Consider the following 17,944-nt stretch of genomic DNA (forward strand, 5'->3'; position numbering starts at 1 on the left):
AGCTTCTTCCAAATGAACAGGGAACTGCTGGAGCCCTCTCCAGAGTCGGAGACACCAGTGAGCACCATTGTTTGGTCCCCCTGGGACTCCCCCAGTCCACACCTTTCCCAGCTGCAGCCCTAGCCATCCCACCAAGGCAGCCTTAAGCACAGTGCTCCCCAGGGACTTCCTCTAGCCTGGCCCATTCCAGTTCAAGCTGGTCTGCTAAAGCCACCAGTCACAAGCAGTCACAGGGGATGCTCTTACACAAGGCCACTCCTTCAAGACCAAGAGCAGTAGCTGTTTAGCCTAAATCATAGAAAAAAACCCAAAATTTAGCAACTATACTCCAATAAAAAAATTTTTTTTAATAATAATGAAAACAAAATTCAAACAAAATGAGGAGACAGGAATATGTTCCAAATGAAAGAACAGAATATAACCCCAGGAAAAAACTCTAATGAAATGGAGATAAGTAATTTACCTGATAGGGTTCAAAGAAATGGTTATAGGATGTTCACTGAACTAGGGAGAATAATGGAAGAACACAATAAGAATTTCAGCAAAGACTTAAAAAATAAAAGAACCAATCAGAAATGAAGAATATAGGAACTGAAATAAAAAATACACTAGAGAGAATCAATAGCAGATTATATGATACAGAAGAACAGATAAGCGATCTGGAAGATAGAATAGTGAAAAATCACCCAATCAGAACAGCAAAAAGAAGAAAGAATTTTTTTTTAAATGAGGAGAGTTTAAGGTACCTCTGGGACAACAGCAAGCTACCAACATCTAGGGGTCCCAGAAAGATAAGAAAGAGACAAAGGAACAGAAAACATTTAAAAAAAATAATGCCTGAAATCTTCCCTAACCTGAAAAAGGAAACAGACATCCAGGTACAGGAAGCTAAGAGAGTCCCAAACAAGATGAACCTAGAGTTACACCAAGACATAATTAAAATGGCAAAAGTTAAAGCGGAAATTTCTAAGGCAACAAGAGAAAAACAACTAATCACACAAAAGAGAAACCCCATAAGACTATCAGCTGATTTCCAGGAGAAACTTTATAGGCTGGAAGGGAGTGGTAGGATATATTTAAAGTTCTGAAAAAACAAAAACAAAAAAAGCTTACAACCTAGAATATTCTGTTCAGCAAGGTTATCATTCAGAATTGAAGGATAGATAAAGAGTTTCCCAGACAAGCAAAACTGAAGAAGTTCATCATCACTAAACTGGCCTTACAAGAAATGTTATAGGGTCTTCTTTAAGCAGAAAAGAAAAGGCCACAACTAGAAACAGAAAATACATATGAAAGAAAAAATCTCACTGATAAAGGCAAATATATAGTAATGGCAGTGGATTAGCCACTTAAAAAGCTAGTATGAAGTTTAAAAGACAAAAGTGCTACTATCAATTGTAACTGCAACAAGTAGCGAAGGGCTACACAAGGTAAAAAGATGTAAAATATGACACAAAAATCATAAAACAGTTGGGGGTAGTAAAAATTTAGTGCTTTTAGAAAGCCTTCGAACTTAAGTGACTATCAGCTTAAAACAGACAGCTATAGATACAGGCTGATATATATGAACCTCACGTTAAGTACAAAACAAAAACCTACAATGGAAACACAAAAAATAATGAAAAAGAAGTCCAAAGATAACACTAAAGGAATCCATCAAACCACATGGGATGTACAGATGGGAACTGGAATTATTGTGGTGATTTCATAATGTATAAAAATATCAAACCACTATGTTGTACACGTGAAACTAATAGAATATTGTGTGTCAAGTATAACTTAATAAAAAAATCGATAGATCCTTGGAGAATGCATCCAAACTCACTGCCTGGCTGTGAGAGGGGAGGCATCGGGAACCAGGCATCTGAAGTGAGAGCTGAAGTGAATAATGAGGAAAGCGGGAGTGAGAGAACCTCCAGAACACTTCTGTGTCTATGTCACAATTTTTCCAAGGGCTACCACATGGACAGCCATGTTCTGTGCAGGAAGACAGATTCAAATACATCACTTTGGGCCCTTGGCTCCCTTGACACTACTGAGATTTGCATTCCCATGTGTTTTCCGATGAATTAGATAAATTTAACAGCCAATAGGATAATCATCATTGATGAGTTACAAGTTAGTCACTGTAATTGACTACACTCAGGCTATTGGCATTTATCAAAACTTTTTAATCTAACGTTCCTTTTTCGGTAAACATAAAAATCTCTCACGCACTACCTCTGGAAACTCACAAACCTTCCCCAGCTCTCCCTGACCCACAAACACACACACCACAAACTACTTAAATAGCACAATGCCATCTCGAAATTAAAAATATATATATTGGAGCTTTACTGCCCCTAGTTCATATTAGAGGAATTAGGGTATTTATCCTTTTTCAAATATAAAATTATATTGCAATATTGAGTATTCTTTTTCATACTGCAACCTCCTGGCCCCAGGATCTTTCCCTGTCTCTCAAAGGGATATATTTATCCCTAGCTAGCTCTTTGCGGGGCACGGCCTTACCAATCTGACCAAGTCTACTGGGAGATGAAAAGTGTATTGCTGCAAAAAAGTTATCTGAATGCTTTAGACTAGTTATGCCAATGTAGCTGCCCAGCCTGAAGAATTAGAGTCAAGGGGATGGGTCGATGTGTGTGAAGTATTTTCTTAATTTGGATGTTATGTAAATTACATGTTGGGAATTGTAATTTTTCAGTTTGGTTTTGTTGGTTTTTTTTTTTTTTTTGGCCCGGCGGTGCGGCTTGTGGGATCTTAGTTCCCCGACCGGGGTCGAACCTGGGACCACAGCAGTGAAAGTGCAGAATCCTAGCCATTGGACCGCCAGGGAATTCCCCTCAGTTTTGTCAACAGAACTAAAAACATTACTTATATACTTATATATATTTAGTGATGATGTTGCCCTTGGCAACTAAACAGTAAAGTGAAAAATATTTGACAGTGTGTATTTTACATTACAGTGGTAATAATGTGAGTAAAAAGAATACCCCTTACCAACAAGGAACACCTTGTGCCAGTTGCCCTGGTAACTGTGACAGTGGACTATGCAGTAAGTTTAAAGTGATTAACTTGCTATTATAATCAAGAATTGATGTTTAATTTTCTTTTTATGGATAAAGAAATCTCCCAAAGTAACCAATTTAAATAACATCTTTATGCCAAGACAAAAAGATTACCCAACAGAGTGTGTTTAAGTAAACATTTTACACATTTCAATAACCTACATATTCTCTGTAATGAAAAGAATACAGGCAAACCTCAGAGACGTTGTTCCAGATCACTGCAAGAAAGAAAATAGGGCTATTAAGCGAGTCACACAAATTTTTTGGTTTCCCAGTGCACATAAAAGCTATGTTTACACTATACTGTAGTCTATGAAGTGTGCAATAGTATTATGTCTAAAAAAAAACCAATGTACATTAAATTAAAAATAATGCTTTTGGAAAAATTGCACCAATAGGCTTGCTCAATGCAGGGTTGCCACAAACCTTCAATTGTAAAAAACACAATATCTGCAAAGTACCATAAAGTGAAATGCAATACAATGAGGTATGCCTATATTATCATATGTAAGATAATGAAACATCTAGCATCCATTTGTCTCTGTGACCTCACAGAGCTTATTAATAACTATACATTCATGCTTCTGATAAATAATTTCATCAGCGTTAGTATCATTACACCAAAGGTAGTATTTTGAAAGAATAAAAATGTATAAATCTAAGGATGTGAGACCACATTGTGTCTCAGTCTGTACAGGCAAACTGAATGTTTCTTTTGTGCAAATGAGTTCCTCATGCTGATTACTGCATTTTTTTCTATAGTATAATTGGAAGCATGGTGATTAACATAATAAATGATCACTTGCCCTATAAATTAATCATGGTTTTGTGCACATTTTTAATGACAAAATCCAACCTGTATATGATATGGGTTCATAGAATCCATAAAGATATTGTTGCAAAAGGAGGGAATAAAATAAATGTCATATGTGTCATTTCTAAAGTTGTCACGATCTGAAGTAAAAATAGCTGTTGGTTTTTAATAGTTGGGATACTTTTATTAAAATTATTATGAACAATAGAGTTGACTCATTCCCTGAGATTTTTACCTTTCAAATGCATTCACCTTTAGTCAACATTCTTTCTTACTGAATTATAGAACTATAATTCAGACTATTGATGATGTCAAAACTATAAATTAACGAAAGGAAAAAAATCAGCTAAAAAAACATGGAATATTTCTACCTGTGCTGAATGCTATATTAGCTAAGGAGCTTGGAATTTATCCTATTAGCAATAAGCACTCAATTGAAAGGTTTTCAGCAAAAGAGTGACAAGGTCAGAATCATGTTTGATAAAGAGCTTTCTAGCAATGGTATGTAGAAACTATTGGATGGAAGTCAGCAAGAAAACTATTGAAAAACATGGGTTAAAAAGAAATTGAATGTCTTAACCTCATTACTGGGAAAATGAATGAAGAACAATGGACAGGGCTGAGAGACAAGAAGTAAAATAGCCAGTGTTTGTTACCAGTGCTGGCTGGTGCTGGTCAGAAGTAGAAAAGGAGTTCAGATTGATTCAGTTCCTGGCCTGAATGACTGAGTAGTCAGGGAGCCATTCCCCTGGGATTGTGGGAGGAGAATAGTCACCTTGGATCCACTGTGGGTAGGAGGATGAGTTTAGTTTGAGATTTGTTGGGTTTGGGGTCCCTGGAGAACATCCAAAAAAGAAACATTAGAAAGAAAGAAGGCATATTATCATTGTTTTACATCTCTATCTTCCCACTGGAATCACTTTCTCCTGAAAGAAAGCATTGGTGTCTGAGGCAGTGTGTCCAATAGGATGAAATGACAAGGATGTTCTCTATCAGCATGTATCTTACAAGTAGCCACTAGTCACACGTGGCCATTGAACACTGTGGTTGGTAAGATTAAGGAACTAAATTTTTAATTTCGCCTAATTTAAAATAATTTAAGTTTAAATAGCTCTATGTGTCTAGTAACTCCTTCCATATTAGATTCTGTAGGTATTTTCATTTTACTCTCTTTGCTAAGGGAGAAAAATAGGTCAATTCATTTTAGAAACATGTCACCAAGTTCAAAATAAAAAGTGATGGATTAATCAGTGAGCTCAACTAAGGCACCTCATATGTTCCTCAAGAAGTGAAAGGCCCCTTGTGGTGTAAGTGACGCTGACTTGTTTGTCCAATCTTACCCACTCATACACTTTGAATATGTGGATTGTTTTTTCACTACTGAGAAAAATGATAATGAGGTAACATTTGTTTTTGTTACAGCCAATTCTTGCGAGTATGAAGATCTCCTTAGTAACTGTGATTCCTTGAAGAAAACAGCTGGCTGTGAACAGGAATTGCTCAAGGAAAAGTGCAAGGCTACTTGCCTATGTGAAGGCAAAATTTACTGAAATGCCCAATTTGCATTGTGCAGGACTAAGTGGAGAAAATCTGCATCATTTAGTTGACACATACCAAGAGGGAAATTGTAGGCATGTTAGTTACAAATTTGATTCCAAACAGTAAGGAACCTTTTTCTCCAGGATATTTACAGAGATGTCTTTCATACAACGATTTACAAAAGTAAGCTAGTTTATGACAACAACTTTGGACTGATACAAATTTGTCACCTTACATTTAATTAACTGAATCAAGTTGAGAATTTTGAAAGTTGTACAACCACAGGACTTAGTCACTAGAACTTTGGATTAAAATAAAGAATTACATGTTTCCTGAAACAACATGCCAAAAAAAAAAAAAAAAGACTGTAACATTGTCATTCCTACTCTAAGACTTTTTACATGTTTAAAGAATGAATTCAAAGATTGACATCTACCTTTGTCTTATGACATCCTCTTTAAATAAAAGCAAACAGCTTTTAAAATAAAGAATTTATCTAAGCAAACACATGGATGTGATTCTTGAGTCATATTTTATAATATTAATATATAACCCCAGCTAGACTAGCCCAATATATGATTAGACAGAGCAAAATTTCCGAAAACATTTGCCTATAAAATTAAATTTTGGGAATTCCCTGGCAATCCATTGGTTAGGACTCTGCACTGCCACTGCAGGGGGCCAGGGTTCGATCCCTGGTCAGGGAACTAAGATCCTACAAGCTGTGTGGTACGGCCAAAAAATAAAAAAAATTAAAAATTTAAAAATTAAATTTTAACAATAACAAAAAGGAATCAGTTGTATTCTCATTTTGCTTTTTGCTTTTTGACATTTTGCTCCCTTCCGCACTGGTTTGATATCCTACCTTTTGTATAAAAAGAATAGTAAATATAGAAATACACATGCAATTTCACATTTATGCAAAATGTACATGAAACATGGGAAATATATACCAGAAACTAATGAGATTGGTTATATAGAGTGGGTGGGTGAGAACGGGTTGGGCAGGATGGAGGGTGTCAGAAGGCTAGGAGAAAATGGGTGGGGTGTGACACTTCTCTATTTCCTTTTATATAGTTTCAGCTTGTGAATTTTGTTTCACATACTCTTTAAAATAAAATATCATCAACAAGGGTGGGGAGAAAAATCCAAAATGAAATAAAAACAAGAATAAAATAAATTGTATTGCACATAGATCAAATAATCACCATAAAGGGTGGGAAAAAAGAATCAATTCAACTGTTTGAATGTCATATTTGGACTGTATGTCTTCTATATTTATATAAACAAATGTTCAACTCTAGTCAATAAGATTTTGTTTTGTTTGTTTTTAATATAGACACATGGATTAGTAATTCTGAAACTACTATGTATCCTACAAACACACAAATAAATATAAATAATGGAGCCAGGATTCTCACTGTTGGAGAAAGGCTTTACACACATGGAAAGAAGGAATACAGGATTAAACCCTGTGTTGTTGCATTGGAATTGGAGATATTAGTGTGAATTTGTAGTTTTTCACATATACATAGAGGTGTTAGAGAAATAGTGAACAGAACAGAAGGAATTCCTGCCCTCCTGCATGGATAATTTTTGAAACTGGAGGATAAGAACATAAGGGTTCCCAGAGTCACTAGGGACACAAACCATTCTTTGGGATGATAAAAATTATTCGTAAAATGTAACAACAAAATGTAGTCTTAACCACTTTTAAATGAAACACATAGTGGCTTTGAGTTAAAGAAAGTTCCAGGGACCTCCCTGGTGGCGCAGTGGTTAAGAATCCGCCTGCCTATGCAGGGGACATGGGTAAGCCCAGGCGCTACAACTACCGAGCCTGCGAACCAGAACTACTGAGCCCACGTGCCACAACTACTGAAGCCCGTGCACCTAGAGCCCGTGCTCCGCAACAAGAGAAGCCACCGCAATGAGAAGCCCACGCACCGCACCGAAGAGCAGCCCCCGCTCGCCGCAACTAGAGAAAGCCCGTGTGCAGCAATGGAGACCCAATGCAGCCAAAATACAAAATACATAAATAAATAAATTTAAATCAATGTGATGCTAATTAGAAATTTAAAAAAAAAAGTTCCAGAAAAAAACGGTTTCACGTTGGCCCCATGAGGTATTAATCCTTATCCCGGCAAGGTTGGCAGCCAGCAACAAAGACGGTAGTAGCTGGCGAGCAGTCACTTCAGTGGCGTCCAGAAGACAAACTCATCTTTGAGATCTGGAGCTACTGGAAACATGTTCACAGAGAGTCCCCAAGCATCAGAATCCTTAGAGTCCCAGATCTGTGAAACAAGGTGGGGTAGAAAAGTAGACAAAGAGCAGATGCTATGGGGGAGGTAACAGGATCTGTTAGCACACGTGAGAAAATCCCTGGGGGCACCCAGTAGCAGTTGGGTGAAAAGTGTAGGGTTTATGGCTCTTTCAATAGCAGGCAGAAGGGAACGCTCTCTTCCCTGTCACATACATGCACACACATACATGAAAACAACTGATGGAAACTGTCTTAAAACCAAACCCCCTAGTACTGGGAAATACGATTATAAAATGTACTCTGGATCTATGTATAGAATATTGAAATGTCATCAGGTACTGATTTCGCCATTTCACATTGAGATCATGTTTCTCTTTTGTAAGTGAAATAATGCATGTAAGATATTTAGGAGTAAGAGAGACTAATGGTGCTCAGTAAATTCTAATTTACTTCTCTGTTTCACCTTAGTGCTACCAAAGTTAATTAGAAAACATTCTACATTCCAGGTGATATGCTGATTTTTTTACGTTCATTTTTTGCACTTTATCCTCGCAATAGTCCTTTTGTCTGCGTTTTGCAGGTGAGTGAACAGGGACAGTAGGGTGAAGTATTTTGTTCTGATAGGGACTGCCACCCAACATCAGAGCACAGACTCAACCCTCACGCTTTTAGGGAATACACAATGCTGTTTCCTGATCTAGACTGAAATTAATTGACAGTTTGGATGAAAAATGCATTCAGACGGAGGATTTAATGGGAAATGAAATAAAGTTTTATACAAAGTTCTTAGGTTCTTTGTTCTATATTCATGGAGATGTGTTTACTTTGGACAATGTGACATTTAAGACTTGTATTAATAGTTCAATGGTAGTCAGGCATGGAATACCTCCTTAGAATTTTATAAAATTACATCATGACTCAAGCCTATTGACTTCCATTTCTATTATCTTAACAACCTGTTCTATAGTTATAAAAAAGGTGACAAGAAATAAATTAAAACTTGAAGAGAACTAATTAGGCTGGGTGAGAGCATGAAGGAGACTTCTGGAATTAGTATAGCTGGTTTCATAGCTATACACATATGTAAAAATTAAAGTGGCTATATACCCTTAAGATTTTGTGCATTTATTGTATATTAGTTATGCTTCAATTTTTTAAAAAAAGATGCAGGGAGGGAGGGAGGGAGGGAGGAAGGAAGGAAGGAAGGAAAAAAAAGGAAAAGGCAAAAAAAATAAAAGAAAATAGGTTACTATGATATGGCAAAGAGCACAGGTTTGGGAAGAAAATCTGGTTTTTGTTTGGTGCATATTATGATTGGAGGTATGGAGTGGCAGTTGAATATATGAGTCTAGGATTCAGTCTAGAATGGAAATAAAAATTTGGAAATCATCTCTGTATAGTTGATACCTACAGTCATGATATTAGATTAGATTCCTAGGAAGTGATTGAAGGAATGTGCTAAATCCCAGAATATGCTGAAGCTTGGAAAATAAGATATAAAGGTTCACCAAAAGTGTCAAAACAGGAGAAGAAGTGGAAAGGACTGAAGAGTATAACGTAAATGGATGTCAGAGAGACAGATTACTGTGTAACTCCTATCATTTTTTTCAATCAAAGAAATGAATCTTTAAATTCTCTATGCCTGTGCAATTACCTGAAGGAGGAAAGGAATAATTCAATCTCTAAGGAGACACAAATGGATCATCCAGATGCTTGGGGAATACTGAAAACCTTTTGAAAATGATCATGAAATTACTGTCAGTTGATAGCTATCAGTTAATCTTGAAAAATGATGAGGAAGGAGAGCCATATAAGGTGACTGACATGACAAATGGAAGGAACCAGAAAATCTGGAAAGCTTGATATTAACCTGTGGGAAATTCCTATGATTTAAAATATTTTTCTTATCTTCTTATATTTAAAATATTTGACTTATCAACCCAATCAGGTTATACAAGCTCCTTGGAGTTATGGACGACTTTTCTCTTATGTCCCCTAAACACTCAGCACCCTGTAGAACAATATTTGATGTTCAGGGGATGTTTGTTGTGTTGAGTTGTTTCTAAACTCCTTTTCTATTTCTTATGTTATTATTTTTATTTTTAAATTCCAGATGGATTTTTTGGTATATTCAACCCTGCAAATATGAAGAACCAGAGCTTAAAAGGACCTTCAGAGGTTCTATGGCCTACTCTCTTTTTAGAGATGAGAACACTGAAACCCTGAAAGAGGTTACAGAAGTAATTAGTGCAAGTTACAAGTCTAACATTGATTCTAAACCCAGGTTCCCTGAGTCCAATTTCAGTAAGTGTTTCACTAAAACTACACTTATTCTTAAATATCATCATTGCTTACCTCTCTACCATAATCATATTTGCCTTCATTACCTATTTCCTTATTCAGTATCAATCCCTCAAAAGATTATCTGCTTTGATTTTTTGGCATCTCCCCAAGTATATCCTTATTCATTGTTAAATTTGGTCTATGTTTAACTAGAACTCTGTTCAGTAACCCACACCCAGTACTCTGCTCAACATTAGCTACAAATTAGTAGCAATTTAATAAATGGATACATGAACAAATAAGTAAATGAATGAAAAAATAACTCATTAATTGCTACAGGAATGTATTTTGTGAGACTGACACAGATTTTTTCAGAATCCAAAGGGTTCTTTACCAGAAGGATGTGTTGCCAAAGAATTCCTTAATGTACTTCTTGCTAAAATTGTACGTGAAAGAACACTACCTGCTCTCTAATTTAACAAAAAAAAGAGAATAGTGTCGGCTCCACCTTTTTGGTAAACATGGACCATCGCTACTGTTTCTGTGGGGAAGAGGAAATAAGAGCCAGCTTCCCTTTGAAACATAGTAAATACAAGGAAGAAACATACATAAAAGAATACTGAAAGTTTAGTTGATTCCCAAGTCCTCTCTCTCTCTCCTTAATACGATGTTTATTGTTTTAAAATGTTAAGTTGATATATTGGTTGTTTGGTGCCTATAAAATTGAAAGAGAAAGTAACAGTGTCTAAAAATGTAGCATAAAGGAACATACCACAATATATTTATTTGATGGAACAAGAACATTGAAGTTAAAAGGCAACTCTGAGCATTGATATACATCATTATATTTATAATTGAATATCCAACTGAATATCCAATACCATTATGCATATCTCTGGTAAAAAAAAAAAGGATAGTCTTTCATTCAAAAATATATTAAATATATATTGAGGATCTACTATGTCCCATATGTACTGATTAGTTGCATTGGGAAAGCCTGACTTTATGGAAGGTATGGATCTCCTCAACATCTTAAAACAATGTGGGCAGGTTTTATAATGTTTTCTAAATATAAAGAACTCCAGGACAGGAGGTCATCATTATTATCAGGGATGCACATTTGATTCAGCTTTTTTATTGGCAACTTGGAGTTGTGAGTTAGGATGCTCACTTGCCAAGCTTTAGGTTGAACTAGAGCTGGAGAGGATAACCAACTCAAAGGCAACATGAAAGTCATCAGTGGGGTCAAGTCAAACCAATGTACAAAAAGAAAGGAAGGAAAGAAGGAAGGAAGAAGGAACATTAAATGCATAACTCAATAATAAAAAAAAAATATGAGAAAAGACAAAAAAAAATTATGTGACCATCAGAGGGATAATTTCTGCAACTTGCCAAGTCTTACTGCAAAACAACAAAAATAAGAAAATCCAATAGAAAGATAGGCAGAAGTCCTTATCAGATGATAAGAAAATAAATACAATCACCAATAACATATGTAAGGAGGCCTGGCTTTATATATAGATATAGAGGATGAAAACTTAACATTTTTCATATATCACATTGATGAGAATTTAAAGTTTAATAGTACCCAGGGTAAGGGAAGAAAGCAATCACTTTCTTATGGGAGTACACATTAGCACAAATTTGAGGACAATTTGACGATTTTTTAAATGCACATATTCTTTGATCAGCAACTTCACTTCTGGGAAATTCTTCAATAGCTATATTTACTTTATGTGTGTGAAAATGTCCGAACAAAATGATATGATTGCAGTATTGCATGGAATCGTAAAATATTTTTAAAAAGGCTGAAAATAGCCTACGTGCTTAAATCTACATCAGGAAGGAACTGAGTAAAGACCTTATGGGATGTCTACAGGAGGAGTCAACAAATTTTTTTAAATTTTTATTGAAGTCTAGCTGATTTACAATGTTGTGTCAATTTCTGCTGTACAGCAAATTGACTCAGTTATGCATATATATATATGCTTTTTTCATATTCTTTGCCATTTTGGTTTATCACAGGATATTGAATATAGTTCCCTGCGCTATAAGGTAGAATCTGGTTGTTTGTCCATTCTCTATATAATAGTTTGCATCTGCTAATCCCAAGCTCCCAATCCCTCCCTCTCCCCCGCAACTTCTCCCCCTTGGCAACCACAAGTCTGCTCTCTATTTGATGAACTTCTTTTGTAAAGGTCAAGATAGTAAAATTTTTAGGATTTGTGAGCCACATAAGATCTCTGTCACATATTCTTCATTTTTTTTTCTTTAATATAGTATTGGCACAGACTTCTGATCTAGAGAATGGGATACCATGGCCAATAAAAATCATTCATGTGCAAAGAAGGAAAAGTCATGTGAAATATTGTCTGGCAAAACCAAAAAGAACAAAACGTGTTTTCTTTATCTAAAGACCTTCTTTCTTATAATACTGGAAGAAATGGTATCCATCAGGCATATGTACTTATATTTACCTTTTTCCCTCCTGTTCAAATGGGAAAACTGTCCTTGCTCCATCCAAGGCCAACCATGGCACCCATGCTCTGGAGCCCAATTCCTTTTGCTCACACGAAAAGCTTTTTTTTTTTCCTTCACAGGAAAATTTCACTTTTTTGTCTTTATTAATTCCTTCATTTAGACTTTCCCATTTTTCTCCTCAACCCACTCCATTCCAGCTTTCATCTCCTCTAAGCCTCTAAAATCATTCTCATTAGGGTAAGTAATACCCGAAAGACTTAGTAAAGGAGCGCCAACGACAATTAGCCGAAGAAAAAGAACAATGGTGTCAGAGTCAGACAGACTTGCATTTTAATTGAGTCCTGGAACTTTTCTAGGTGCTGTTAGATTTTGGGAGTGATTTAGTTTCTTGGCTTTCCCATTTGTACAATGACAATAAGAAACAAACCTACCTTGATGGACTGTTTCAAGGATAATAATTAACCTGTGTAAACAGCCTGGCAGCTATCAGGTGCCAGTGGATGTTTTAAAGGTCAGTAAACGCTTACTGGAAAGACACATTAGTGCCTGAAGCCCAGTACGCTGATGTACCTTGATAAAACGCAATGGGGAAAGAACCAAGTTCCGGGAGGAAAAAAAAAAAGTCCTGCCATACTTTCTGGGAGGCCCTTCAGTTCTAACCTTATCTTTGGAAAGCAGCTTGCTCAAGACCGTGCCTGGTTTACACGACTTCCCTTTCATTTTAGCTGTACCCTCCCTTGGGCCTAACGGCCAGGACCCTAATCAGGCGGGATCTCCCTGGAACCCAGATACAAGTTTCTGTCCCCACCCTTCTCCTCTACTATCACCTCCTTCTCTTTTGTTCTATATTTTAGTTTTGTACAGTGGAATTGCAGCTACTGCATTTTATTATGAGTGAATTTAGGGAAACATGTTTGGGACCTAATCCTTTCTTGGCAAGACTGTGGAGAATGAATATTTTTCAACATTAAAACTCTTCTTCACCTTAACCAAGTAACCAAGGTTAACATCACCAGTGATAAAACATATCCATATCTCATACTCCGTGATATGTTAGGAGGAGAAGGGCAGTTCACCTCTGGAGTAGTTAACCCTAAAATCCATAACCCCAGTCTAATCATGAGAAAACATCAGGCAAACCCAACTTGAGGAACATTCTGCAAAATATCTGAGCAGTACTCTTCGAAAACATCAGAGTCTAAGAAGGCACGATAACTAAATGCAATATGGGACCGCGGATTGAACCCTGGAACAGAAAAAGGACACTAGCAAAAAAGTCTGGAGCTAATAGTATTGTACCAGTGTTAATTTCCTGGTTTTGATCATTGTACTATGATGATGTTAGATGTCAACATTAGAAAAAAACTGAATGGAGGGTCATAATGAACTCTCTGTTATCTTTGCAATAGAGATAAATCTTAAGTTATTATTCTAAACCTAAAATTATTCAAAATTAAAAATTTAAAAATCTCTTCTGATTCCTAATGTTGATAGGATATAAACACTTTAGTGGCTTTATTAGTTAAATAGTATGCCTTCATTTTTCCAATTTATTGTCCTTAAAGCAAGGTTTCAAATTTCTCCCCCAAACTGCCCCATACATTTGCCACTTTGTTAGCTTTTTAATAACCTAGGTTTCACATCTCTTTTTGATTGATAAAGTACCTGCAGTATATTCTCTCTCATCTAGTCTTTACAACTTCTTGAGATGGAAAAGGAGTCCTCACTGCCACATTAAAGATGAGCAAAATGGTGACAAAGGCAGTTTGAGATTCACTTTATGGTCTGTGAGTTAGCAACAGAGTTTTGTCAAGAACCTGGACGGGTGCAATTCAACAACACTTTAAAAAAAATTATGAGCAAAGGATCTGAATAGACATTTCTTTAAGATATACAAATAGTCAAAGCACATGAAAAGATATTCAACGTCATTAGTCATCAGGGAAATGCAAATCAAAGCCACGAGGTCATAGCACTAGAATGAATGGCTGGGTCAAAAAATCAGACAACAGCAACTGTGGATGAGGATGTGGAGAAATCAGACTCCTCATACACTTCTGGTGGGAACATAAAATGGTGCAGCCACTTTGGAAAATTGCCTGGCAGTTCTTCAAATGATTAGTCTTAGACCTAGAAATCCCACTCCTCAATATATCCCCAAAAGAAAAAAAAGTATATCTACAACAAAAACTTGTATGTAAATGTTCATTGCAGCATTTCTCATAATAGCCAAAAGCTAGACTGAAAATTTTTGAGGCAGCAAGGAGTGACCTCCTTAAAAAGGGGATGTTTTTATAGAATGTCAACTGTGGCTCAACACTTAACCCATAGTAATGATCAGATTTGAAGATTCTTTGTACCTGATCATTGGTTGATGAGATTCATCCATTTAACAGGCAGGGGTAAATACATGTTAGTGATCCCCACTCTTTCCATAGTAAAAACTACATTTAAATAAATATAGAATTATATTTTAAATATATAATATATAAGTGTATAACAGTCCTCAACAGGATAGAAATGTAGTTTTCATATCTTTTGATTTGAAAAGTACATAGGGCATATTTTTTTTTCTCAGTGCAAAGTTTGAAGTTCATAGCAATTTTTAGTATTCTGTAATAAAGCCATTATGTATCAGGGACAAAGTTTGGGGACATCTGTCGAATAACTATATGCAAACATAAAATATTCTCTATTATCTAGATGTCCTCACTGGGAAAAAGAGTGCCCCAAGTAAGAAAGTTGACATCTATCTTAATTTGATAGTACCTTCCAAATTAAAGTAAAATAAAATATAATAAACAGAAGACAGAGCTAAAATTGGAAATGTCTTCCTTTAATATTTCAGAAGATTCTTTGACATTTTTCAGTACCTTGAGATCAGCAGGAACCTAAATTATCTTACATAGAAAATGAAATGGTATAGCTGAAAGAAGTTAAATTTAGGAAATTGGACAGACATGTCTGGCCAAGCTCTGCCTTCTACCTGCTGTGCAACCTTGAGCAAGTTGCTTAAACTCTCTGAGCCTCAAGTTTATTATCTATCTATAGAGTTCTCTTCTACTTGGCAAAGTTAGTTTTACTGTCTTTGTTAAGGATCACTTCACAGGTCCTCTAGCTCTTCTTATGCAACGCCGATCATATGAGGGATGTTGAATTAACTTTTCTAAGGTGCACAGTATCTCCTAGGAAGATTTTGACTAATATTCCTCTAATTGTCCCTGGGATGTAGAGTTAAGGAGATTTATTGCTATAAACTAAGGTGTCCATGAGAATTACCAAGGACAAGAAATGATGAGGAGATTCCTGAGGTAAAATTACATTGAAACAAAGGGGAAGTAAGGCCAAATTTAAAACGGACTTTTTTTTTTTTGGCTGCTTTGGGTCTTCGTTGCGGCGCGCGGGCTTTCTCTAGATGTGGCGAGCAGGAGTTGCTCTTCATTGTGGTGCACGGGCTTCTCATTGCGGTGGCTTCTCTTGTTACAGAGCATGGGCTCTAGGCGCGTGCTTCAGTAGTTGTGGCACGCGGGCTCAGTAGTTGTGGTTCGTGGGCTCTAGACCGCAGGCTCAGTAGTTGTGATGCACGGGCTTAGTTGCTCCATGGCATGTGGGATCTTCCCGGACCAGGGCTCGAACCTGTGTCCTCCAGCATTGGCAGGCAGATTCTTAACCACTGTGCAACCAGGGAAGTCCCCAAAACAGACATTTTTAACCAGGGTTCCATGGATAGAGTGCAGGTGGTCCATGTACTTGAGCAGAGAAAAAAGTGCATTTAATTGAAATTCAGTATTTCCATTAGTAGTTTTATGACTTTGTCACCAATAGACATCCCCAATAATTTTCTCTCATATTATTCTTGTTCCAAATATCTTAAAATAATGAGTAATAATTGTTTATACTCCTACTCCTACTTTGAAGTTATGCTAGTTATTAGAAATGCCACTAGATCTTGTTATTTTCTATATTATGAAGAAGCATCTACATCAGACTTTTGGATTTTATTATATTTTGATCAATGAATTTCAATGCAACTGGTTACCTTGATAATTCTATGCATGTTATTTTGTACATTTAAGAAATATTTCGAGAAGAAATTCAGAGGCTTCAACAAACTGCCAAAAGTGTCCATAGCACAGAAATGTTAAGAACCCTTGGCTTAAGACAAGGGCCTACACCTCAGACAGCTGCTTTGGGTGTGCTGGTGCTCACTCTGGTCCTGTAACCCAGCTCGGTGGTAATATTCTGGGAAATAATTCCACAGCCATGTAGGATGATGAGGAAACACAGGGTCCCCCAGCTATAGCCCTGAGAGGTGGAAAGAGCCTTTTTGGGGACAGGAAAACTTTTTCTTTTCTTCACTAGATACATATGGGATCCTAGTTCCCCGACCAAGGATCAAACTTGGAATTCAGGCCCTCTGCAGTGGAAGCTCAGTCCTAACCACTGGACTGCCAGGGAATTCCCTGTTACTTGGTTTTTTACAACCTTGTGTAGAGTTTATCAGCGTAAGTACTTTGCCTTTATGATCTGTTGGAGTTATCACAAGCACCCTTTGGGCCACTGCAAAACCAGAAATCAAAGTGGGGGACGTACACGTGTGTCCCCGAAGTTAACAATCTGAACCCACTCCTGTGGTGCTATCTTTCACTCAGTATGATAATTTCTAGGTCCTTCCGTGTCACTGCAAATGGCATTATTTTGTTCTTTTTTATGGCTGAGTAATATTCCATTGTATATATGCAGCATTCTTTTTTTTTTAATTAATTAATTAATTTATTTTATTTTTATGTCTGTGTTGGGTCTTCGTTTCTGTGCAAGGGCTTTCTCTAGTTGTGGCAAGCGGGGGCCACTTTTCATCGCGGTGCGCGAGCCTCTCACTATCGCAGCCTCTCTTGTTGTGGAGCACAGGCTCCAGACGCGCAGGCTCAGTAACTGTGGCTCACGGGCCCAGTTGCTCCGCGGCATGTGGGATCTTCCCAGGCCAGGGCTCGAACCCGCGTCCCCTGCATTGGCAAGCTGACTCTCAACCACTGCGCCACCAGGGAAGCCTATTTAGCATTCTTAATACTGAATGCAAGACCCTTTATAATCCAGCCCAGCTACCATTACAACTTTATCACCAGCTACCCCACACCTGGTCCCTCCCCATTTCTCCCAGCTTTACTTAACGAACTGCTATTCCTCAAATATGCCATGTTCTTCCAAGCCTTATGCTAGTCCCTCTTTCTGTTTTACTGGTAAAGCCTATTTATTTTTTTAATGCCTCCATCCATAGCATTTCATGTGCTAGTAGTGTTCTTGGGCCAAGACAAAATGAATTGCTGCCTTATTTATGTTCCCCAATACTTTTACAAACACTGTTATATTACTTATCTGTTTTTATATGATCACTTGCTTATATTTCTGTCTTCCCAACTAGATTAACTTCCTCAAGGAAGTTAATAGACCCATTCTATACTTTGCTTACTTTTGTGTCTCCTAGAGAGCCCAGATCAG

At 36.9% G+C, this 17,944-nt stretch overlaps 2 protein-coding genes across 4 annotated transcripts in view; one reads left to right on the forward strand and one right to left on the reverse strand.

The window, feature by feature from the left end:
- Positions 1-5,512, forward strand: part of CRISP2 (cysteine rich secretory protein 2) — a 29,147-nt gene extending 23,635 nt beyond the window's left edge. Inside the window, exons 7-8 of the mRNA XM_059938538.1 lie at positions 2,967-3,055; positions 5,305-5,512. Of these exons, the coding sequence (XP_059794521.1) occupies positions 2,967-3,055; positions 5,305-5,432 (217 nt within the window). The 3' untranslated portion in view covers positions 5,433-5,512. The remainder of the gene's footprint in view (positions 1-2,966; positions 3,056-5,304) is intronic.
- CENPQ (centromere protein Q) overlaps positions 1-17,944 on the reverse strand; it is a 313,629-nt gene that overhangs the window by 212,066 nt on the left and 83,619 nt on the right. The gene's annotated exons all lie outside the window — the stretch shown is intronic.

This window comes from Balaenoptera ricei, chromosome 11 (genome assembly GCF_028023285.1).
Source record: "Balaenoptera ricei isolate mBalRic1 chromosome 11, mBalRic1.hap2, whole genome shotgun sequence".
NCBI classification, from domain to species: Eukaryota; Metazoa; Chordata; class Mammalia; order Artiodactyla; family Balaenopteridae; genus Balaenoptera; species Balaenoptera ricei.